Below are 27198 nucleotides of genomic sequence, written 5' to 3'. Positions count from 1 at the left end.
TGTCCATGGGATTTCCCAGGCAAAAATACTGGGTTGCCATTTCCTTATTTACTCTCATTAGAAATAGCAAACTACTGAACACAAATTTGTACAAAATACAAATATGTACCAAGTAAGCTTTTCTTCCTCTAGGATCTAACTAATAAATTAAGAAATGCTTCTGTCATATCAATATCACTGTAAGTCTCCTATACAGGCAGATACTTATACTTCCTAGGCAAGAGAAATAGTTGACATATTGCTAGATTAATGTGTCCTTTATATATGTAGTTTATAAACTCATTCCCTGAAAAATGATAGAAATTTGTTTACAAGTCATAGTACTTTAGAAAGCAAAAATACTTCTGTATTATGACAAGCATTATGTCTGCATATAGAAAAGAAATCTGAAGTCAAACAACCACTATCTTTAATAACTGCTGTGTCATAGACTAAATTTAAAATGCATTTTTTTTTTAAGAATCGTTACTATCCAGCTTCAACATCATGAGAACTGACCTCCCCTTGGGAACAAATTTTATGTTTTAAACCTTGTTTCCTTTACATTAAATCACATTGCCATTGTAGAATTTTGCTTGATATCGCATGACCACATGAGACCTAGCATTTAGTGTGACCTTTTGCATATGATCTACCTGGAAAATTTACAGAAGTTACACAAATCCGATAGTACTGTTATCACTGATGGTTAAAATGGTGTCCCAGTGATTTGTAGATGTTGTGAACACTACTTGCTTTTGTTTTTCCGAGTCCCCTGCTGCATTGAAATTTAATTGGTTTTCCGTATTTTTTCAGAAGAGCTGTCACAGACAATAACATATTTTTTGCATATGTATCAGTTTGGCTCTAGTGAAGATTTTTGTTCACACTGGACTCCTACTGATGTGCACTGATTTAAAGTCTAAAAATGAAACTTAATTTTATACAGCTTATAAGTAGTCCCTAGAGGGTATTGGATCCTAAAGCTAATATTTTTCAGACATAATCAGCAGGAATAAGTAATGTACTACCATTAGCGACATTAACAGCAATGTAACAGAAGGAAACAATAAACATAAATGTTCTTAGCAACTTTATATTTACAACAAATATTAATATAAAATTACACAAATTAGAACTGCAGCTTAACACTATTCAACACGTTTATTCATAATGATTGTTTCATATTTAAAGAACACCAAAATATTGTGTTTTGTCAGCCAAGGACAATAATAGTTTAATAGTAATTTATTTTAAACAGCTACTGATAATACAACCAATCAACACATTAAGTGGTGCCAACATTGGCATCTTGCTAAATAATCTCTAGACATTGCACAGAGAGTACATCTTTCAAAGATAAGTCAACAAGAGCAATCAGAGCAGAAAATTAGAATTTGGTATCTTAGAATTAAAATACAGCTAAACTAAAGTTTTAATTGGGGTGATCTAAAAGGGCACTTGATGTAATGATCTCTTTCATTTGTTACTAATTGTTTGTTCCTGATGAAGAAGAAACATATACAGGAATGTTGCCGAATTAAGATGGCAGTTTCCTTAGCAGCTATGTTTTATTGTTAAAAACAAAAGAGTAGAGAGAAGTGAACTGCCATCCAGCTTGTTTCCTATCACAAAAATTAATCCAGAAAATTCAGGATCAGTTATACCAAATATTAAATATTAATAGCTTATACGTGCTTGAAAAGAGACTTAAAAAGACTTGTGACAATTGGGCTGAACTGAAGGTACATTCCTATTGCGTTAGCAAGTCAAGCTGGAATTGAAATGTATGAATCAAACTTCTTATGTCGTATCCTATAAAGGGTTAAAGGGGTCTCAAATAAATCTACAACTGGCATTAACTACCATTTCATTTCTAATTTCATTTGAAAAATTCAGCTGCTGATGTTCACAATCCAAAGCATCTTTTCCAAAAGGGCATTTTGAATTGCTGAGTTGAGAAGTATTGAAATCTTAGCTCCAATTTTTACTAATAACTTTAGTAATAATTTTCTAATGCATCTTAGCAGAGAACACATGCAGAACGCTTTGCATAGGTTTTACATATTCTCATAATCTCATGTTTGAAAATTTCCAAATACTACTCATATATTAATACAGCATATAGTCAAATTATATACGGAGAAGGCAAAGGCACCCTGCTCCAGTACTCTTGCCTGGAAAATCCTATGGACGGAGGAGCCTGGTAGGCTACAGTCCATGGGGTCGCTAAGAGTCGGACACAACTGAGCGACTTCACTTTCACTTTTCACTTTCATGCATTGGAGAAGGAAATGGCAACCCACTCTAGTGTTCTTGCCTTAAGAATCCCAGGGACGGGGAAGCCTGGTTGGGCTGCTGTCTATGGAGTCACACAGAGTCGGACCCAACTGAAGCGACTTAGCAGCAGCAGTAGCAGCAAATTATATATATATTATTTTATAATCAGTTATATAAATAGATATAATTTGCTTTTGCCATATACTATTATTATATATTGGAGAAGGCCATGGCACCCCACTCCAGTACTCTTGCCTGGAAAATCCCATGGGCAGAGGAGCCTGGTGGGCTACAGTCCATGGGGTTGCGAAGAGTCGGACACGACTGAGTGACTTCACTTTCACTTTTCACTTTCATGCATTGGAGAAGGAAATGGCAACCCACTCCAGTGTTCTTGCCTGGAGAATCCCAGGGACAGGGGGAGCCTGGTGAGCTGCCGTCTATGGGGTCGCACAGAGTCGGACATGACTGAAGTGACTCAGCAGCAGCAGTATTATTATATATACCCTAAAATGTATCCTCTGTTTAGAGCCATTTTGATAGATTTTTTAAAAATACTGCATTACTAAGCCATGAAGCTTTGGATCCTAATAGAAGTTTTGAATCCTTCTATTCAATAAATTTTTGAAATCTACTCTACAGCAGGCACTCTCTGAGTTTTAGTACCCATAGTACCCCATGAGAGAAAATGTCTCTGCCTCAGAGGACTTACATTTCAGTGAAGAAGATGCAAAATATGCCACTAAACAAATAAACAGATGACAATATTACATAATAAACGACATGAAGAATTTTAAGGAGGGAATAAAAAGTTTGAGTTTGGAGGGCTAGTCCAGACAAGATGTGAAGAGAACGGTTTTCCCCAGTGATGACTGAACAAAGGTGAAATGAATGTAGGAGTGAGCCATGCAAAACCTGGGAGGAAAAGCATTCAGGAGGGAAACAGAGAGCCAAGTGCCTGGTACAGAAACAAATTGGTGCCTTAAGAAATAAATGGCCACTCACGTTGTATATAATCTCAGTAGGGAGTGGCAGAGAATGAGCCCTGAGAGACAGGTGAGTATTGCTAACATCACAAGGGGTTACATAAACTATGTCAGATAATTACACATGGAACAAATCAGTCTAATTTTCTTCACAATATTTAATTTTAAGATACACTTATGTGTTGCCCTCATGTAGTATTAAACCTAGATATTCTAATTAGAAGCAATTGAACCTGCATGCCAAAAATATTTGTCTTCCTAAATAGTTTAATTAAACATAGAAAAATTTTGCTTTACTTTGACTATTTATCTTAGTGAATACAAAGTGACTGCACAACAGGAATGAAGATATTTGATAAGTGGGCTGTTCTCTTTTAAAATATGTTAAAGTAATGAATGAAATGTACTTCATCCAAAATATTATAATTCTGAATACCTTCTTTGTACAGGGGCTCTTGAAAGTTGCCATAGACAATGCCAGAGCTCAAGAAAAACAGGTTCAACTTGAAAAAACAGAACTGAAGATGGATTTTTTAAGGGAAAGAGAACTAAGGGAGACACTTGAGAAGCAGTTGGCAATGGAACAAAAGAATAGAGGTATTTTTAAACTTCCAAATAAGTTTAATACTTAGCATCAAATATTCAGCATAACAATATTTTGTGATTTACTATGAAACTGTAACTTTTTTGTTTTTACTTGTAGCTATAGTTTAGTGCAGGATTTGAATCCTGAGCTTAACCTTTAAAGGACATGGTTTCTCGTCTCTTCGTACCATATATATAATGAAATATATCCATTATATCATTAATCACATAATTTTTACTGCTTATAGATTTAACCAATTCATAGTTTTAAAATAAGGAGTTCTGATAAGATGACAGCCATGAAGAAGAATTCTATATTCATTCATAATTGCCCTTTGAAAAGCTTGAGTTAAAGTCATAAAACTAAAATAGAAAAATACTGATTATTCAAGCGAAGCAGATTTAGTGAGATATTTATCAACTGAAATGGAAGACTGATGAATATCTGAACAAATGACCAAAGTTGAGTGTTTGTATAATTTTCTTTCTGAATGCCTCATTTTCATCCAACAAGGTCAAATACACATCAGAGTAGAAACTGATGTGAATTTTTATTGGGTAAAAATAATGTTATTATCAGTCTATGAACTGCTGCTTTTTACACATTTTACAGTGCATGTTTAGATAATTTTGAAGGTCATTCATATTTGTCTGCTTATTTTATGTATGACATCCAAGAGTATTTTCTTTACAAACAACTTCCCCTCTGCTTCAACTCTAAAGTTCTCTTCAATATTTAAAAGGGGAAGCTCCTTTTCTCTCATTTAATAAATATCCACTATAAATAATCCACACTTTCTTCTGATATATGTGACGTGGTCATTTTAAAATAATTCTTTCTTTCAAAACTTGCAGAACTAATAGGTTTTTTATTAGTTACTATGAAGCAATAGTTAGTCAGTTCCCAGGATGAGGCTTTCAGGCAGCTGGCACGCTGGGTGTAGAGCACTGTTCTAAGTAATGTGACTTCACATAGATTTAGCTACTAGAGTAAGCAAAACAAGGTAAATGTTGATGGTGGGATATGTTCTGAGTAATGAATATGGTCAAACGGTTCATTCTTTGGAACCATCTTCCATGAGATAGCCATGTCGCAATTTTGTTCTTACTTGGAGAAGTCTTTTTCAAACAAAACTTAAAAGCAAAACCCTGAATTCTTAAGGTAACCTTTTGGTTACTTGAGAGATGTTCAGAATTGTGTTGTTTTACAACTGTTGGAAAATTTACATTGTTTTATTCCTTTAACTGCTAAATGTATAGGACAAAGTGTTTCACAGACAACATCATGAACCTACCATTTAATTAATTATGAACAACAAGTTAAAGTTAATGACTATCAATAATGATCTATATGAATGTGTCTATGGAAGCCGTGTGTTATCCTGAAGAGGGAAACATGGCAACCCCATTCGCTTCAATCATGTAGGAGGAAAACAAACAGTCAATGGCAAGGTACTGGGTATTGAGCTTCTAGTGCCATGCGAATAAACAATCCAAATAAGTAATTCAGCAATTACTGTTTCTTTTCAAAGAGACAACGTAAGCAATCATCTTTAGAAAGGAAAAGAGTAGGCAAGTAACTTTGTTAAGATTTTCACAGTATTAAATAAAGGAAATTAGCATTTATTTGAAACCAGTTTTGTTTTTTCTTATACGATTTGACTCTATGTAAAAACAATTTTCTGTAAATATATGTTACCAGCAACAATAAACTATAAGATAATGGTCTGCCATTTGAATAATATTGATTATAAAAATAGGATTTGTGGAAACTGGAAATTCAAAGTAACACTCTTACATGAACCATTATTACCTTTTTTGATGTCTTGACTGAATACTATGCTAGGTAAAAAATGTTGCTTGTTAATCTGTAGTAAGTAATTATATAATAAATTTGGAATGGTTACTTCTTATGACTAATTCTGCCAGAAGGATTTTCTCATACTGATTCTGTCACACTCATATACACAATGTTTATCAACCATCCAAAAAAAAAATTATTTCAAAGAAAACACTTTTATGCTTTCCATATGCTGATTGGTTACTTTATATATAGTGTAAAAGTTAAAACAATGATCAATTATTATATGTATGAAAGTACAGTTAACATACATTTATGGAGAAAATTTGTTATTATTTATTGATTACATATTATGTACAAATACTTAAATTGGTCAGTAGGAAAAACATTCATCATAATTAACTTTTTGTATCATAGGTTACTTTTTTAAGTAGCAATGAAGTTTTATACTCATCAAACTCCTACAGTCTAAAAGTGTAACTTTCCTGAAATATATAATACTGCAAATACATCTGCTATGAAATTATTAATATCTCTAAGCAAATTGCAATCATTTCATCAAAAAAGTCTGTTTATATATATATATATTAACAATAATAATAATTAGTTCCACATATGCAATAGTATTTATTACAAGAAAGAATTATTAAAAATTTTGCTGGTATAACATTTTTGTAAAGATAGGGGGAATGCTCCATTTACTACTCAAAATTAATGTTTCATAAAGAGAGACTAATCTTAAAGGTTTATACTATTCAGATTACTTTGCATTTGTCTGATTCAAGGGCAGAGACTAAACTACAAAATTTATTTAATCAGACTTCTTTTATCAGTGAGTTTAAATATTTATTAAAATTAGTTTCCCATTAAAACTGTCTCCACATATGATAATTAAAAGCATTCTTGTAGTAGTTCAAGGCTAAACAGAAATTGGCCTCCTTGGACATTTTACTGAGATTTATTTTAGGTAAAAGTGGGTTATTGTTGTTTTTTTGTTTTTGTTTTGTTTAAACTTCCTCTGCACAGATAGGTGCAGTCCAGCAGGGGAAAAAATAATATTATTTTAAAAATAGAGACCGTTTGTGGAGATGTGAACATTGCAAAAATTCTGAAAAATAATAATGTATATATACTCTTTTCTAGCCATAGTTCAAAAGAGGCTAAAGAAGGAGAAGAAGGCAAAGAGAAAATTGCAGGAAGCACTTGAATTTGAGACAAAACGGCGTGAGCAAGCCGAACAAACACTAAAACAGGCAGCTTCAACAGATAGTCTCAGGGTCTTAAATGGTAAGAGGATGTGTCTTTATGCATGGCTAACTAACTTTCATTGTGAATACTCAAAACACAATTTACATGTGTTTGTGGGTTTGTATTTCTATGGCTGGTGATTCATTAAGCTCTTTTTGAAAGCATGGTGGAGAGAAAAGTCACATGTGTTGGGGGAAATGTTTTATTTCATGGGTGCTTCCACAGTTTCGTTACTTCAGTATCTGAGATGATATTGCTTTTCTATTTAACCAATTCTGTCTGTACTGAAACATAATAAAATATTAATATGAGAAGTTCTCAACCCCCCCATCTCATTTTCTGAACAATTTTGCATTATTTATCCATTCAAATCTTCTGATAATTCTCATGGTTATAGTCTTTGTTCAACCTTTGAAAGATGACAAAGATTTATGTAATTTTAATTCAGCACCAAAGTAACAGGTTGCTTTTTTTTTAAAGGACAATGGGAATCAAATGAAATGTGTGTCACTCTTACCTTTCTGTTTTTAGACTCTCTGACCCCAGAGATAGAAGCTGACCGCAGTGGCGGCAGAACAGATGCCGAAAGGACAATACAAGGTGGGAATTTGCAAAAGGCTATAAATCTAGATCTTGCTCTATGAGTTTTTCCTCTGCTTTAGCCTGCTATTCAAGCATGTAGCCTACCATCTGGGCCACATCAAAACAAGTTCAAACAAGGTCAAGTTCATCTTGCTTGTTTATATGAGTGAATTCATTTTGTGCTGATAGATTTTCTTTAAATTAACAGGTCATTTCTGTTTATACAATGCAATTAAAAAGGAATAATTAATTTTAAACAATGTATGATTTAATCTTGAACACAGTAAATGTGTTTTATTGAATGTCTAAAGCCCAATCTAATAGATGAAAGTTTTATAAATTCTATATCAATAAAATCATGAGTTAATTAGGGAGTTCTTAAAATTTGAAATTATCTTCTTTTTGTTTTAGTGACAACTAATGCAAGGTACATGTAAAATAAACCAGGTGAAAGCTAACAATAAATAAGATTATTTGATCCTATGTGGACTTTCCAAGTGGACTGTGTGCCATTATATACATTTTAATAACACAAATCTGCTGAGCAAAATCATATAGAGAATACTAGAGAGAGTTTTATTAAAAACTCAGAAAAGCAAAATATGTGTATTGCAAAGACCATGCTGTTAGGAGAGAGCAAAATCTGAAGGTAGCATTTATAGCCTCACATCTATTCTAGACAATAAACTCAATCTAACAACATGAATACTAAACAGTAAAAAGGGCGTTAAATGAAAATGATTCTTCAAAGGGAAGCCTAAAATGATTAACTGCTATAATCCTCCCGATTGCTTTTATTTTGCATTTTAAGTTCATTCATTTTGGGGATATTGTTTGACATTAATCGTGTTACTCAGTCAGTTCCAAAAGTATCATTCTTAGTTTACTATAAAGGAAATATAATTGTGTGAAGTATTATATATGCAATAAATAAAAATCAGAAACCATAGACATTTCTGGAGAATGTTTTTTGTGTATTAATTGATTTTACCATGATAATTATTTTTTAAATCCTAAGGCTTGAACCATATGTTATTATGAGACATCTTGTAGAGAAGATTTCATTTTTTAGAGCATTATAGGTTTCAGTAAAATTACATATATGTGTGACTATAATATTATGAAACTCAAATGATCTATGTTGCTTTGTAAAGAATTGCATGCATATGTTAACAAATTACTAATAACAAAGCCAGTCCTCTTTATCAGGGACAGTATGTCCATTGTGAACTATCAGAACTGTGGTCTGTGTATTTGCGGACTCCTCAGGTACTAACTTAGTTAATGTCCAAAGTGCTGGACATAAAAAAGCATAAATAAGCAGGAGGCATAAATAAGCCTCCTGGTAAATGTGATATATAAATTATCTGATATCCACAAAATTCTCAAGGTGATTAGAATTCAAGCAAGAAAAATTATGGACACTATATTCTTTCATATACATGGGAAGTTTAAGAAGGCATTGCTGCTGCTACTGCCGCTAAGTCGCTTCAGTTGTGTCCGACTCTGTGCGACACCATAGACGGCAGCCCACCAGGCTCCCCCGTCCCTGGAATTCTCCAGGCAAGGACACTGGAGTGGGTTGCCACTTCCTTCTCCAATGCATGAAAGTGAAAAGTGAAAGTGAAGTCGCTCAGTCGTGTCAGACTCCTAGCGACCCCATGGACTGCAGCCTAACAGGGTCCTCCGTCCATGGGATTTTCCAGGCAAGAGTACTGGAGTGGGGTGCCATTGCCTTCTCCGTAAGAAGGCATTAGGCAACAATTAAACATTTCTGCATAGTTGACATAATATATATTTCATGAGTTTGCTATTAGCATTATTTGGATCATCAATTAAGGCTATAATTATTTTATCAGAATTTGTAAAACACAAATTCAGATGTATATTTCAATATGGGATAAGGTCTTACTATATAGGTCAAAGTTTTGACTACTTTCAATTTCTATTATGATTTACTTACACTCTGAAGAAAATTTTTAGTCATAAGTTGCATTCTTTCTGCCATCCAGAATGTTATATATAACACAGAAAACCCACTCAAACAACTCTATAACTCAGGAAAGGAGAAACATTTGAATGACAATTATACATAGTTACTTAAAGCAAATATTGTTTTTTATGGGGTTATTTATTGCTTTCTCTTAATTATAACGTGAAACAATTTTTTCAATTCTTTCATTCATCTTATCAATTAAAAAGATGAGTTCCTCAAGTCTAATATAAATAATCAATAATATTCTAATTTTTGTGCACTTACACTTGAATTTAAGGATTTTTCTGATAATCGTACTCTTCAATGAAAGCTTTTTTTGTAAGACACCTTAATATTAATGGTTTTAATTAGATAATGTGAATTTTTCTTAAATGTAATCTAAAAAACACATGTAGATGAATCTGTGTTTCTATATGTTAATTGCTATCGATTAGCTCACTTGACACTACCCAAGACTTTTAAAATATGAAAGCAAAGAGATCATCTTTTGCTAGTCTAACCCAACTAAATGAGTTCATTTAGTCCTTTGAAACAATTTTTTTTAGTCTTGGAAACTAAATTCATAAATTTAGAAGCTAACAAAATAGCAAAATTAATGATGCAGAGAAAATATCAAAGAACAAGGACTGTGTTTAGTAAAATGAGGAGTCTAAGTTCAAGAATGGGAAAGGCAAAGGAAAAAGAACCAGAACTCACTGCTAATTTGTGAAATGGTCTATATCAGATATTTTGGCAGCTCTAAGCATGTGTTGCTTCACAACTCATGAATGACACGAACACAACCCTGCTCCCTTCCCAGGAGTTATGAGTCTCTGTATTCTTTCTTGCTCCCAATCCAACCATAATTGAAATTATTCTGTATTCCAAAATAAGCTCAACTTAATTAGGAATGAAAAAGGAAACTCACATTTCTTTATACTTGGCATGTCCTTACTCATTTTTAATATTTTGTTAATAAATGAGCCAGATTTGTCCCATGAGTTAGTCACCTAGCAGTCAGGTACTTAAATACTACTCAGTTACCCCCAAATAAATGTTGCTTCATTAGTATTTAGTAGCATCATTTATGTAAAAGTACAGAGGTGGGGAAGAGTAAAACAGAAAGCAGCTTAGAAACTACTATTGCTGATCAAGAGGCTCTAAATAATTTACTTATCTGGATAAGTAAGGTAAATCAGCTCATACTATACAGGAATGAAGTTTTCCTTACTGATATTTCTGGTAACTAAACTCAAAATTAATAAGCTTGGTGGAAATTTAATGAATATATATCTATATCTGTATGTCTATATGTCTATATATATATATATATTTATCAAGTTCAGTTCAGTTGCTCAGTCGTGTCCGACTGTTTGCAACCCCATTAACCGCAGCACACCAGGCCTCCCTCTCCATCACCATCTCCCAGAGTTCACCCAAACCCATGTCCATTGAATTGGTGATGCCATCCAACCATCTCATCCTCTGTCGTCCCCTTCTCCTCCTGCCCTCAATCTTTCCCAGCATCATTTTCAAATGAGTCAGCTCTCCGCATCAGGTGGCCAAAGTGTTGGAGTTTCAGCTTTAGCATCAGTCCTTCCAATAAACACCCAGGACTGATCTCCTTTAGGATGGACTGGTTGGATCTCCTTGCAGTCCAAGGGACTCTAAAGAGTCTCCTCCAACACCACAGTTCAAAAGCATCAATTCTTTGGCGCTCAGTTTTCTTTATACTCCAACTCTCACATCCATACATGACCACTGGAAAAACCATAGCCTTGACTAGACAGACCTTTGTTGACAAAGTAATGTCTCTGCTTTTCAATATGCTGTATAGGTTGGTCATAACTTTCCTTCCAAGGATTAAGCTCTTTTAATTTCATGGCTGCAGTCATCATCTGCAGTGATTTTGGAGCCTAGAAAAATAAAGTCAGCCACTGTTTCCACTGTTTCCCCATCTATTTCCCATGAAGTGATGGGACCGGATGCCATGATCTTAGTTTTCTGAATGTTGAGTTTTAAGCCAACATTTTTACTCTCCTCTTTCACCTTCATCAAGAGGCTTTTTAGTTCCTCTTCACTTTCTGCCGTAAGGGTGGTGTCATCTGCATATCTGAGGTTATTGATATTTCTCCCGGCAATCTTGATTCCAGCCCGTGCTTCGTCCAGCCCAGCGTTGTACTGGGCTGGACATTACGTACTCTCCATATAAGTTAAATAAGCAGGGTGACAATATACAGCCTTGACGTACTCCTTTTCCTATTTGGAACCAGTCTGTTGGTCCATGTCCAGTTCTAACTGTTGCTTTCTGACCTGCATACACGTCTCTCAAGAGGCAGGTCAGGTGGTCTGGTATTCCCATCTCTTTCAGAAATTTCCACAGTTTGTTGTTGGCAATTTGATCTCTGGTTCCTCTGCTTTTTCTTATACATACATATATATACACATATACATATATATATATTTAAAAGCAACTTTTTGCAGGAGCTGGATTTTATATTGATTAACTCTTTTATGCCTAAATCTTACAGATTTATATGTCATGATTTGTGATGACGTTTAAAAATTATATCTTACTTTAAAGGTTTTCATAAGATACTTTATATATATGTATATATATACATATATATAAAAGTGAAAGTCACTCACTCATGTCTGACTCTGCAACCCCATGGACTATACAGTCTATGGAATTCTTCAGGCCAGAACACTGGAGTGGGTAGCTGTTCCCTTCTCCAGGGAATCTTCCCAATCCAGGAATCGAACTTAGGTCTCTCACGTTGCAGGTGGATTCTTTACCAACTGAGCTATCAGGGAAGCCCTGTATATATATGGTGGTTTAGTCACTAAGTCGTGTCCCACTCTTGCGATTCCATGGACTGTAGCCTTCTAGGCTCCTCTGTCCATGGGATTTTCCAGGCAGCAATACTTAGTGGTTTGCCATTCCCTTCTCCAGGGGATCTTCCCAACTCAGGGATTGAACCCAGGTCTTCTGCACTGCAGGCAGATTCTTTACTGACTGAGCTACCAGGGAAGTCCTGGTGTGTGTGTGTGTATGTATATATATATATATATATATATATATATATATAGTAGAGAGAGTCAGTATAAATATTTATTTAACTATTTTTTGGACAGGTTAATAAATATCCTCCGAAACCTGAGTCCCTCACACATATGAATGCACATCTACACAATGTATGCAGCCAAATCTATAATATTATGAGTTCCTTCTACTGAATCCTAGTCTCTCATTTTTGATAGGTTCCACTTAGATGATTTAAGCTATATCTTTTAATAGTTTAAAAAATTTTAAAAATGTCTCTCCAGCCAATCCAGACATCTCTTAAGAGTTCCAAATAATATCCAATTGGAATTTGGGTGTCTCACAGGGACCTCAAAGTCCAGTGCATAAAACCTAAAGGGTCCTTCACCTTCTTCCCCCTGCCGACCTGTTTTCTTCTACTTTCCTTCCCTTTGGTTCTCTCTACTGCCCAATCCAATATCCTCCTTAATACACAATGAAGAAAGTGAAGCTGATGGCTCCCTCCCTGTCTTTTACACACAAGCATGACTTTTGCCCTTCACTCTCTGTTCTGCCATTGATTTTTTTTTTTTTTTAATCTAGAAAGCTTTACATCTTTCTCCACCTCCCAGTGGCATTTCTCTCTCTTTCCTGCCTTTACTTACTCATTCTTTAAGTCTCATCTTAGAAGTCACAGCATCCAAAAAGGCTTTTCAGACTCCACATCTACCCCTGCAGCTTCTCCCTGCCCCTCTTCACAGAGGTTTTTATTATATCTTCTCCACAATCACAGCTGTGCATTGGCAGTCACTTTTTAAATATTTTCTTCTTCCTTTCTCTGGGTGGTAGCCAGGCAGAGTGTGAACCATGCCTGCTTTGTTCACCCCTGTGCTCCTAGTGTCTGTAAGTATGCTTGACACTTACACATCAGTGAGTCACATGTTTGTGCCACATTCATGGTGCCCAAATGTTTGACACATTGTGATGCTCGCTAATCCCTGAAGGAATGTACTGGTGAGTTAGGACCTTTGGTCTTGTGGATGAATGTCAAGTATTCCTATTCTGACATTTTTCTGACATTGGTGGGAGAGATTGGAGGAAGCAAAGGGTAATATGATTCATCCTAAGAAAGTCAGAATTACAAATTCTGGGGGAATTTTCATTTTTGATAGCTGAATTAACAGAATGTGCTTGCCCTTCCTGGCTGCATTTCTGTTACTTTATTCTTACACATTTGACTCAAGATTTGGATTCTGTGAATATTTACCTACTGTAGCCTGCCAGGATCCTCTGTCCATGGAATTCTCCAGGCAAGAATACTGAGGTGGGTTGCCAATCCTTTCTCCAGGGGAACTTCCTGACCTAGGGATCAAACGTGAGTTTCCTGCATTGCGGGTGATTCTTTAAGGTCTGAGCCACCAGGGAAACCCAACATTCACTTACACCCATTTAAAATTTCTGTTTAACTTCATATACCATAATCACGTTTCTTAAATAACTTTTTTTTTGGTTTTTAAGCATTAACCTCATGCTTCTTTTCTGATTTGATTCTTATAATTTCAAATGATTTAATCTCCTTATATTGTTTAGATATTCAATATATAAACATGAAGTATAACATGGGAGAATCATGAATTAGTACTCTTTTATCTATGTCTTCTATAAATTTTCAAAAAGTCTAAAAGTTCACTTTCAAAGTAGCAGCTTTCTTTTTCATTCTAAATGAAACCCGTCCTCTTAAATCCAAAAGTAATTGTTGAAATTAATGGGAATGTAGACCACAGTTCCTCTGACATCTTAGTATATCTGCAAGTTATGCTTGCAAAATCTTGACTCCACTTGAAAGTACATCTCTTTTATTTACATCCAATGTCCATAATCAAAACTGCTTGGCTTTTTATTCTATTTTTGACTGATCTCAGATCATAGAAAACCAAATGTTCTTCCAATAAAAGGACATAAAAGACTTGCCTTCATATTAGCAATGTTTTTGTTCCAATTTAATATCTTCTTTTCTGCTTCCTAGATATTTGAAGATACATGTTGAATTTAAAAATTATTCATTTATTCAACAAATGTTTACTGAACACTGATGAAATGCCAAGCACACTTATATGATGTTACTGCCTTAGCACTGGGAAGATGCTTTACAAATAAATTAAATCTCTTCATTTTGCAAGAGAGGAAACTGAGGTTTAGTAAGGGTATGTTATTTGATAAAGATTACACCATGAGTTAGGCTTCTCAGGTGGCGCTAGGGGTAAAGAACCTGCCTGCCAATGCAGGAGACTGGAGATGTGGGTTAGATCCCTAGGTAGGGAAGATCCCTTGGAGTTGGGCATGGCAACCCACTCCAATATTCGTGCCTGGAGAATGCCATGGACAGAGGAGCCTGGTGGGCTATAGTCCATAGGTTTGCAAATAGTCAGACACAACTGAAGTGACTTAGCATATGTGCATACACACCATGAGTTAATCAGAATTGGGAAAATAATGTAGTCCGATTGCTTTTCTCATCCCTTGTTTCCTTCCCAGCTGTTTTTAGATTAAGATTGTTAAAGTGTTGTTCTTTTAACATATGTTATTGTTGTTATTATCTGTTTAGTAACTGACAGATCCTAAACCTTAATGATGTAGGGTAAGCTTATTAGTGACATATGTATCTTTCTCTGTTGAGTCAAATGTTCCAGCATACATTGAATGCCCTAGTAATACACTTTCTTTCATTTGGACTTAGTGATATTACATAGTAAGTGGAGTTTTGCTTATTAAAATAGTGAGGTGGATTAGGAATTCTTATTTATTGAGACTTCCTGTATATTCTAATTTAAAGGTAAGACACAGAAAGGCTAATTAACATTCTCACTTTTGCACTATGATTTAGTGGGGCTGCTGACTTTTAAATTTAGATTTCTGACCCCAGAGTCTTTGTTTTCTCTCCATGCTTTGCTATGTAGATTTACATGTCTCTTTTCTAGGATAACCACCTGAAGCCCATTTCCTCATTGCAGATAGTTAGCTCATTGACTGTTAATGGCTTCAACACTTCAAAACAGTCTACTGATAGCAACTAGGGAATGGTGTGCAATTGGGAAAAATGTTGTTTTCCAGATTTTTGCTATTTAATCAGTCATTTATGCCTATACCATGTTTATAGACACTTCCAGACATGCTGAGAAAAATATCATTCTAAATGAAGCATTTAAAATAACAATAAAAGAAATTAAGAAATTAATCATATTTACCTAAAATATGTACCTACATCCCTACAATTTAGCATGCAGTGAACTTAGGACAAATGCAAAATCAGACACAATTCCATGTTCAGTTTAGTATATAACATTTAAAGAATCTCTTCATTTCTTCTATGCCATGTGTTTGAACAGAGGTTGTTAAATGGTACCCCAAGATTCTATACTGTTAAGGGTTCTACGTTGAACCCTACTTAAACTTACCATATGAAAATCTATGTGAATGTGTTGGGTAGTTAGAATAGGAAAAAGGAGTCCAGAATGGTGGCGGCTAAAACAAGGAAGGGAAAAGCCCACGAAAATAGAACAAAGGAAGGTCCAAGGACCGGAGTGAGGACCTCAGGTAGAAGAAACAGCAGTCCTGGCTAGCCCAGTTTACATAGGGCAGGCCCAGGGGGAGGAAAAAACATATAAGAAGAGGAGCCGAAGGGCTGGGGTTCTCTCTCTCTGTCTCTCTCTCTCTCTCTCTCTTCTCTTTGTGTCTTTTGGGTCAGCATGCCCTCACGCCTCGAGAATGTATTTTCCTTTATTTTCTAAATAAAACTGAGCTGTAACACAGAGCTGTAACACTTATCTGTCTGAGAGCTGTAACACGGACTGCCTGAGAGCTGAGACACGGTCTGTCCAAGGGCTGTAACGTTTGTCACTTCATATTTTTGTTGTGATGAGGCAGAACCGAGGAAATTACACTCTCCCTTGACAAATGTATTGTTTCAATCTGATTTCACGTAATTGTCTTATGTGTATTTCTAATCCTTAAAAAAGACCCTTAAGTCTAATGTGGGCATGAAAGTTCTCTAGATAGACCTACAGAATCTACCAATTAAGAAATGTTAGGAGTCAAGTCTAGATTCAAGTCTCTGCTCCACTATATTTTTTCTCTGTAACAATTGCTTAACCTCAGAGGGTTACTATGCATATTAAATAAAATAACCCAAGTAAAGCACTTAGCATATACTGGGCAATAGTATCTACACAGTTAAGTTTTAGCTGTTAATATTAAATTTTATTATTATGAGTTAACATATTTATAGTGCCTAGCAACTGGTAAACAAACACTGAAGCTATTATTACTCTAATATATAATTTGCTTTTCTTTTTATTTCAGAAAATCATTCTTTATTTATAGCACAGTGTTGATTTAGTCCCATAGTAAAGTGTTTGCCAAAATTTATGAAAAATATTTTTTGTTACTTGAACATAATTTTTTTATATATAAAATATCTGTATATAGCTTAAAAGAGGGAGGCTTTCATTAAGTAAAAGGACAGAGTTGATTAAAACTGAATTCTGGGCTGCCTGCAATACATATTGACTATTGTTTATTCACTTAGAAATGTGTAATCACAATAGGGACTGACTCAAACTATTCTTATTTATCTTAAAAAATAAATATTAGAATTATAACTATGAACAAAACAATAATAAATTTACTTCTACTCCCTTGGCACTGGATTCTGGTGTTTGGTAGTGTTTCAGTGCAGCTAACCAATTTAAACAACATTGATTAAGTTGAACATAAGATGATATTGATTGAAAGCAGTAACCAATAAACAGGCTAATGTTCCGCAATTATCATAGGTCATTGTTAACTACTCATTTAACTAGGCAATAGGAACTATTATTATTAAATAGAAAGTCTCAGAAATACTCATGTTTTAATATTTTATAAAATTTAAGAATAATTTTGATACTGAAATTTATGATTTCAGTATAAACATTCTTATTCTTTAAGAGAGACTAAAAAGTAAATCTTGGTTTTGAATGTAGGTAGATATGCTTAAACTACAAATGCTAAGGGTCCCATAGATTTTGTTGGGAATGTCTTATGTAATTTAAACTAATTATATATGAAAGCAGACACAGTGAGAAATTAAATATGAAGTTGTCCAAAAATAGTATTAAATTGTGATTCATTAGACTTATATTTACATAAAGTTACTATCAATGTGTTATTTCCACCGAGCTAATTTTTCTAAACTCCTGGTTCCTACAGAAAAATAAATAAATAAATAAAAAACATAAGTGTCAGTCTTATATGTTTCTGTTATATGCTTCTGTTGAATTGTGACATAAAATGAGGTTTTGTGATGTAGCTTTATTTCCATTCAATTGCCCAAATATTAGGCAAAGTAAAGCCAAATCATTGGGCATAATTTATAGTATATTTGACATTATATTTCCTAAGAAGAGTAATGTAGTAGGTGGTAGTTACTATGAGATTTCAGGGGATATAAGGAATATCAGGAAGAATGAATTGGAATTGGATGTTTAGAGGCAGAAAATGGACATCCTACAACTAAGTTGCTTTTATGGATTGAAACAGAGCAGTTATTAATGGAAAGTGTAATAATATTTTGTTAGTGTAAGTAAAATTGAAAAATTGAGTTAAACTGTCTTGTTCATGAACACATTTTTGGCTTAGCTTGAATATTGTCTGAAGACCATAATCAAAGAATAGTGATAAATGGAAATTGGGACAGATATTAGCAGGGGGCCCTAAAGATCAATGCTGGATCCGTGTTGATTTAGCATCATAATTAGTGATATGGAAGAGTGGTTCAATCATGTGTCAATGAAAATCACAGAGGATCTTAATTTGGAAGGTGCAACATACATCTGTGTGGACAATGTAAATATGAAAAAGAGATTTAGGGACTCTAAAATTTCAGAATGAATGAAATGAGCTTATGTTTGTAAGAAAGAAAAATTAATTTTAAGATCTGTTTTTAGAAAACATTTAAGAGCTCAACAAATAGCAATCAGAATGTATGTCCAATTCCAACTTTTCAAAGTACTATAATAACAGTACTGGCTGCAGCAGTACAGAAGTGTCAGAGATAGGTAGGAAAATAGCATGTCATTTTAATTGTATGTGTATATTTATCAATGGTACTTTTTATGATTATGACTGGACAGAATAATAAGTTGATTTTTCATCATGATCAAGACATTTTAGCTTTTAGACAATATACTATCACCTTCAGAATTAAGGAATATTTATTTTGAAAAAGTTTTTACTTTGAGTTCTTTTCAGCTTTATTATCAAGGGAAAAATTTGATGGCCTTTATATATAAGTAACTTGCTCATTGGAGCTTGTACTCATAGAAAATGTGTATAATGTCTACCAAAGCTGGAGACAGTTACCATTTAGTAATATAGATTTGTGGTTCATAGTCACAAAATCTGTTTCCTCTTTTTTTATTTACCCTTTGATATTAAAAGTAGCCTGGTCAAATAAGAGAATGTTCAACAACTATTCAGAGTAGCTTCTTTAAGTTAGAGCACAAATGTTTTATTTTATGAGAAAAGTTATTTATACTTTAAGAGTTATAAAAGTGGTCTAAAATTTTATTTATTTTTTAAATTTTATTTTATTTTTAAACTTTACATAATTGTATTAGTTTTGCCAAATATCAAAATGAGTCCATCACAGGTATACATGTGCTAAATTACAGAAAAAGGACCTTCATTTTAAAGTCTGTTCACTAAACTACAGAACTTATGAACAAAATTTTAAGAATTGGTATGTAAACACACCATGATGGAAAGTATGTGATCAATTTATAGCATGTTTATCTAGACATTTGAGATATATGACAGCTTTCGCTGTACATTTTCGTTTAGAAAACAAAATGAAACATCATCATTTAGACTATGAGTGTAAAAATGCTTATGGTGCATTATTCTACCTCCCATGGTTAGGGACAGAATGCAGACATGCCACAATAATGTTTTTTATTTCTACTGTTCGAACCATATTAATGAGAACATCATTTTGGAGAACTAATTATTTCTATTTGTCTTGTGTCACACTTTCTAATTCCCCTATATTAGCACAGCCAAAGCAAATTAATTGCTTTTCCAGCAGTTGAACCTTGTCCAAGAATGAGCTCACATTCCCTTCCAGTTTCCCCGTTTCTGGGAGAGCATTGTGTCAGAAATTTCTCTTGATACTTAACATAGTCTAGAGAATATCTTTACAGATTTCTGTGCACTCACTGGATGAAATTTATAAGTTTAAGTGACCCGCCAGGAAAGATAAAGTTCTTAGCTGCAAGATTATACATCAAAACAGTTAAAGTGAAATTAAAATTAAATGAATGAATCTCACTGAAGCAAAAAAAGCAGTAATTAATGGTTCCCTTAATTGTCTTCATAAAATATTTGCATGGGTCTAATTTGCATAATTTGCATGTATTAATTAATCTTTCAAAGGAATTTTGTGCTGAGAGAAGCCAAAAAATCTCTTTGTTTTATTTAACATCTAATGAAATATTTATCTTCTTTAATGAACTTCTCATCTTCATTAAAATAAAAATTGCACAAGTTTGTATGTTTTAAATGTTTTTATAATTGAAGTATTCAAAAAATCTCTTTAGACTTACAACAGCTGAAAAACAAACACATTATTTAGCATTCAGTATCATTTTACAACAGCAACAGTTAAAAAAAAGTCCAATTTCACTTTCTCAAATGGTAGCAAGGCATTTGGCAAGTGGATAAATGAATATAACTATTTAGTTTTAAAAGTAAGATTTATAAAGATCTGATCACTTTTCGATGGTAATGTTATTTTCATGGCTTAAATAGTGGGCAACCAGAGGGTATAAACATATATAAGAAAAATCAGTATATTTACTTATTTGGGAAATGGTTCATTGGTTGAAAATATTTTAGCTGTTTCAAAGAAATTAGTCCATTAAAACCCACTTGCTATTTTTAACAACTGCTAGATTGACGGTATTTCCTGGCAGAAGCAATACAGTGTTAACTTTATCCTAAACTTTCCCACTGAAGAAAGGCAGCAGGGATTTCTTCTCTCACAAACTAAGAGATCATAGTGAAAAGCAAGAGATGTGCCTTGGAAGGAATGAAATCCAAAATTTTATCAAGTGCTGAATAGTATGTATTCAAAAATGCTGAGGAAGAGAATGTGAGACCCTGGAAGTTAAAGAGATGTCAGGGAAGGGGCACTGGTCACCTGTGAATGGTGTTCATTCTTTTTGATGCAGCCATGATTCAGGATATTACAAGAACATCAGTTGACCTAAAGCAATTTCAAGTTTGCACAGCTTTTTCACATACATTGTTTTTGTTGATCTTCAGTGTGCCGTTTTATATTTGAGGAAACTGAGTAACAGGGTGATAACGCAAATTGCTTTGAATCAGACTGAGAACTCAGGACCTCTGAGCCCTTTGGTGCCATATACTTTGCTCTTATTTGAACGTCCATCTTTGCATCTTATGATAATTTACAAAGTGGCTGTGACTGACTCAGTGTTCAACCAGATAATGAGGGTGGCATAAATTTATAAGGATTAAGATTCAAAATGCAAATATATGCTAGTTCTTCCCATGTAAAGTTTAGTAATGTTTGACCACGGTTTCCTGTATGATTCATCTTTAGGGAAGGAAAAAGGAATTTTCATTAGGCAATGGTTATTTTTTTAGCCCTGAAACTACTCTCATAATTTGTAATTTCTCATGGAGTTTTCTCTCATATAAAGAGAAAAATAAATCCATTAGGTTATAAAGATAATTATTAATCAGTTACAAGATAATATTGATGATTTATTTGAATAACTGATTTCTAAATGATTAAGAATTAACACCAAGATGATTTAGTCTTAGGAGAGCAATGCGGGACTGAAAGCTAATCTCCTATCAACACGCTCATTCATTACTGTTGTGAGGCTAGGTAACTCACTTTAACTACTAAGGCCTACTGTATCGCTGATTTTTTATCCTGTCAAAATGGCAAAGACATCAGATTTTTTATGAGTATAAACATACATGCTGCTGCTGCTAAGTCGCTTCAGTCGTGTCCGACTCTGTGTGACCCCACAGACGGAAGCCCACCAGGCTTCCCCGTCCTTGGGATTCTCCAGGCAAGAACAGTGGAATGGGTTGCCATTTCCTTCTCCAATGCATGAAAGTGAAAAGTGAAAGGGAAGTTGCTCAGTCGTGTCCGACTCTTAGTGACTCCATGGACTGCAGCCTACCAGGCTCCTCCGTCCATGGGATTTTCCAGGCAGCAGTACTGGAGTGGATACATGCAATTATGTTCATGGCCAATTATGGATATGTAGGTTCTGGATTCAGACTGCCTGGGTACGAATCTCTACTCTGCTGTTTATTATCTGTGTACCACTGAGTGTGTGAGTTAAATGACTTGATTATGAGAGTTCCTTATCATAAAACCATAGAAAATGATCATGATAGTCACCTCACAGAGTTGTTATAGAAAATAAGTGAATTAATATATGTAAAGAACTCACAACTAAGTAGAGGTTATGCTATAAGTATTTGCTATTTCTACATTATGCACAAATTTAATGTAATAGTATTTTCAATCATATTCATTGTTGATAAACATTAAACATTATTTGGATTTTTAAAAATTATCTTATTTTCAATATATGACACATTCTTTTTCTTTTAGCATGGTTTAAGCTGGAAAATGAAAATTATATTCACCAGATTTTTCAAGACACTTAAATTCATGACAAATTGTGAGTTCAATGTTTATGTCAACTTAAACAATATGGCTTATAGAGATTTATTTTCAACTCTATATGATTATTTATCACTTCCCAAATATAACAAAAGATAAACAAATGATTTTTGACTCATTTAAGATGGAAATATTCGAGTTTCTTAATATTTTATTGCATTTTAGCAAATTTCTCCTAATGTGGTTTGTATTTTCATTTAGTGTAGAGTATCACAGACTCTTTTAATTCATAGATAATCATACACCAGAGATAGTAAATCTCCAAACATAGTTCCAACTAAGCTTACTAATTACACCTATAAAACGATGAATGATGGCTACAAATTATTGGATCTGACTCTCATTCTTTATTTATTTCTCTCTGGGAGAAAGAGCACTGGATGGGGAGATTTTAGACCATAAATTATTCCCATACATAATCAGGTGTGCTGTATTTAATTTTGATTCTATACTATGGTTTTACATTACTTATGAAATTCCCATTGTAAACAAATTAAGAACTAATTGTTTCATTTCCATGATGAAATGATATTTGCTTGTATTAATCATTTCAATGTGTTTATTTTTTTCTTCATGGTTTATGCTACTTAAAATCGTTTCAGATCTACCTTGTTTCAAGTTGTCATAGTCTTTGGACTCTTTTCTTGTAGGTTTCTCCATAGTGATACATAAAATCTCACAGTCTAGACTTTACCTCATGCGAAGAGTTGACTCATTGGAAAAGACTCTGATGCTGGGAGGGATTGGGGGCAGGAGGAGAAGGGGACGACAGAGGATGAGATGGCTGGATGGCATCACTGACTCGATGGACGTGAGTCTGAGTGAACTCTGGGAGTTGGTGATGGCAGGGAGGCCTGGCGTGCTGCCATTCATGGGGTCGCAAAGAGTCAGACACGACTGAGCGACTGAACTGAACTGAACTGAGACTTTATCTCTAGTTCAAATTTTGGGAAAATAGAGAATTTAACAAATGGGAAAGATTTATAATAAGACAGAAGGGATGAAAAGTACTTTCCTCTTCTAAACCCACAGATAGTTCTGGGTTCAAGCCAACTATTGTCCAAGTATGACCTTAAGTTCAAGTATGACCGTATGTGTTTTCTGAGGTAATTCAGAAATACATGTTTTTATATAAAATGACAGATTTTAAAAACAATATGGAAGCCTTAACAAGGTAAACAAGTTCATTTGTGTTCTCTGATAGTAGTAAATCAGGAAAACGTCTCTCAATCAAAAAAACTCACAGTGTGTCAGATTTTCAATATATAAACCACATTGAAAATAACAAATCACAAGTACAAAGAACAGTTCTCCAAGCTTTTTCAAGTGAACGCAATGACTTCTACCTGCTTTGAATTCAGACATACTTTTGAGATAGAATCATGCGACCTCTCTGTCCATACTTTTTTCAAATGTGTGCAGTTCAGATTTATTTGATTTTATCAGACACTTTAGTGGTGTGATTATTGTGAAGGATTAAAAATGCCTTTTTTTTTTTTGTTTTAACAATTCTAATCTCTTAATTTATTAGCATGAGAAACATTTAAATATATTGCAGAAAGTGTTAGTCACTCAGTCATTCTTTGCAACCCCATGGACTGTATCTCACCAGGCTCCTCTGTGCATGAGATTCTCCAGGCAAGTATATTGGAGTGGGTTGCCATTTCCTCCTCCAGGGTATCTTCGCAACCCAGGGATTGAACCTGAGTCTTCTGCATCTCCTGCATTGCAGATGGATTCTTTACTGCTTGAGCCATCAGGGAAGTCTCAAAGGATTGATTAATTATACATTATAGCTCCTTGGGTTTTATTACCCTAAGAATTCAGACCCAATCTTGTTTAACATATCCAAGTTTCAGAAAATAAAGAGTGAAGTAAATGTGATAAATAAAAAGAATAATGTTAATGGCATGGCACTCATGTACTTATGGTCTTTTAGAAAAAATTTTGTATAATTTTTCATAGCTTTCCCAAGTGGGACCTTATTGAGATGTGTGATATATTTACATTACCTTTCCAAGATTTATCAGCAATAGAATAAAAATGTGACTAAAAGAAACGATTTCTACATATCATATAACCCCACTATTTGTAGACAGTTTATTGTAGCCCTACAGTGAGTTGCAATGCAGGCAAACTTCAGTGAGTGACTTATTGCTCCTTGGTACACCCATTAATGTATCAAAGGAGGGCAAGGTGGCCCCGTTGCATTGAACTGATTTGGGAGCAGGCTAGAGAGAAACCTCCTCACTCGCTCTCAAGAAGTCCAATTCAGAACATGGGATTGGTCATTACCAAGTCATGGCCCATACCATGACAGACCATCCATTCAAAAAAAGTGAAAACACTAAGGAAGATGAGCTCTCTTGGTAACAACAGAGCAAATGTTGTTTTGATCCAGATATGGGAATAATATTTTGCTTAGTTTTCACATTGTCTCATTTTATAATTTCACATCCATGACAATCTTGACTAATTCCAAAATACTGATAACATTGATGTATACAGTGAAAAGGTTATAAAATTAAAATGTTATGAAAATTGATGTTTCAGTGTCTGTAAATAAACATGTACAAACTAGGTGAATATTTTTAGAATGTTTATATACTTACATTTCAGTATAGCCAGATTTTGAGGGTTTTGTTTTTGCTATAGTAAGATCACATAAACATCATGGCTAATTGCCCACTTTGATCTCAAATGCGCTTCTTATTTGCCTTGTTTTCAATAGTATTTCAAAGTGAAATTCTATTATTTTGTGAGAAAGTTAGAACACAAGCATTTATTTAAAAAAATAATTTACATGAAAAAACTGTGTTTTATCACAACTCAGTTGGCTCCATAGCATGGTATTTTTACAAAACAAAGGTAATACAAACACCTTTCCCATTATTTTCTTAATGTAAAAATTTTATAGTCAACAAAGGAGGGAAATTTTATCTCATCTTTCCAAACTTTTATATTTTAACACTTATGGTGCCGTAACATGAAACATTAGGGAACAAGTATGCATGCAAATTTACCAATATTTAATGGATCAATGACTGTTTCCTTTCAGTTCAGTTCAGTTGCTCAGTCATGTCTCTTTGCAACCCCATGGACTGTAGCATGCCGGGCTTCCCTGTCCATCGCCAACTCCTGGAGCTTACTCAAACTCATGTCCATCGAGTCAGTGATGCCATTCAACCACCTCATCCTCTGTTGTCCCGGTCTCCTCCTGCCTTCAATCTTTCCCAGCATCAGGGTCTTTTCTAAAGAGTCAGTTATTCACATCAGGTGGCCCAAGTATTGGAGTTTCAGCTTCAGCATCAGTTCTTCCAATGAATATTCAGGACTGATCTTTAGGATGGACTGGGTGGGTTGCCTTGCAGTCCAAGGGACTCTCAAGAGTCCTCTCCAACACCAAGGTTCAAAAGCCTCAATTCTTCAGTGCTCAGCTTTCTTTATAGTTCAACTCTCACATCCATACATGACTAGTGGAAAAACCATAGCTTTGACTAGACAGACCTTTGTTGTGAAAATTGAAAATAATGAGTGATTATTGCTTTTTACTATTGGCAGCATTTATGATTTCTCAATAAAGTAAGTTAACAGTATGACAAACATGGGCTTCCCTTGTGGCTCAGCCGGTAAAGAACCTGCCTGCAATGCAGGAGACCCAGATTTGATTCCTGGGTTGGGAAGATCCCCTGGAGAAGGAAATGAAAACCCACTCCAGTATTCTTGCCTGGAGAATCCCATGGACAGAGGAGCCTGGCAGGTACAGTCCATGGGGCTGCAAGAGTTGGACATGACTTAGCGACTAGACTACCACCATGACAAACATATAAAGATACTATTTACACAGTTTTCTTTTAATTTTGATTTCATCTTTATTGTGGCCTGTGTTTTCTCCCTCTCTAAACATTAACTGGAGGTTTACATTTACATATGATTAGGCTAATAAATACAGAATATAAAGGCATCTCATGAAGGAAAGGGATTCCCTGGTGGCTCAGACAGTAAAGCGTCTGCCCACACTGTGGGAGACCCGGGTTCGATCCCTGGGTTGGGAAGATCCCCTGGAGAAGGAAATGGCAACCCACTCCAGTATAGAGTAGAAAATTCCATGGATAAAGGAGCCTGGTGATCTATAGTCCATGGGGTCGCAAAGAGTCGGACACGACTGAGTGAATTCACTTCACTTTCACATGAAGGAAAATACTAGAAGTGCCAAAATCGTGAATTTAAATTGCAATGAAATCTTAAAATTGCCGTTCTCATTACTTTCAATTAAGTATTTTTCATCTACTCTCTCTCTTCCTAAAACTCCTGTAACTTTACACCTCCTTGCAATTACTCTAAAATCTCCATGCAATAAGGAATGGAAAAAACATAAATAAGCATGCTTTTCAACATAGCTTACAGACTTGCTGTCAATATCCTTTTCTGAAAATTATCTTATGAACTTTTGGGTAGAACAAAAATTTTAAATGGTTGTCTATGAAAAAATGAAGGTCATTTAAAATATATATAACACATTCATATATCTTCTTGAATTTTCAAAGTCCATGTTTAGTATTTTGCTGACTCTAAAAGCCCTGCAATAAACAATGTATTGCTTTAAAACTAATACATTTGACTAAAAGGTTGAACTATTATTTAACTTTAATATTAATGTAGTTTTTATGTTTCTTAGTATTTAATCTGCTGTAACTAATTCATTTAAACAAGTGCTTATTAACTTAAGTGGTGGGGCCAGAAAAAGTGCAAAAGATAACTTTTTAAAATAATTCATATTTCCATGAGATATAAAGAAGCATAAATAATTCTAATAAAATACATATTGAGTTAATTCTTGTTGATAAAATTGTGGGTGTCAAGGTGTTCAGGAATGGTAGGGATTGTAATTCAAATTTTACTTAAAAATATGAAATATTTATATATTAAAAATTTTATAAGAAACAGGAATTATTTTAACAAATTAAA

General features: G+C 34.3%; 1 protein-coding gene across 3 annotated transcripts in view; it reads left to right on the top strand.

Annotated features, from left to right (window-relative positions):
- The window catches only part of DACH1 (dachshund family transcription factor 1), a 475499-nt gene that overhangs the window by 428684 nt on the left and 19617 nt on the right, over positions 1 to 27198 (top strand). For 2 of the 3 annotated variants that reach the window (XM_061435055.1, XM_061435057.1), the window contains 4 exons: positions 3695 to 3842; positions 6775 to 6918; positions 7411 to 7479; positions 22159 to 22228. In XM_061435055.1, coding sequence (XP_061291039.1) covers positions 3695 to 3842; positions 6775 to 6918; positions 7411 to 7479; positions 22159 to 22214 — 417 coding nt within the window. In that variant the 3' untranslated portion in view covers positions 22215 to 22228. The remainder of the gene's footprint in view (positions 1 to 3694; positions 3843 to 6774; positions 6919 to 7410; positions 7480 to 22158; positions 22229 to 27198) is intronic. The other variant, XM_061435056.1, reaches the window with a different exon arrangement.

The sequence above is a fragment of the Bos javanicus genome, chromosome 12 (assembly GCF_032452875.1).
Source record: "Bos javanicus breed banteng chromosome 12, ARS-OSU_banteng_1.0, whole genome shotgun sequence".
NCBI lineage: Eukaryota > Metazoa > Chordata > Mammalia > Artiodactyla > Bovidae > Bos > Bos javanicus.
Note: the sequence above shows the minus strand (reverse complement) of the source record. Positions and strands in the feature narration are given on the sequence as shown.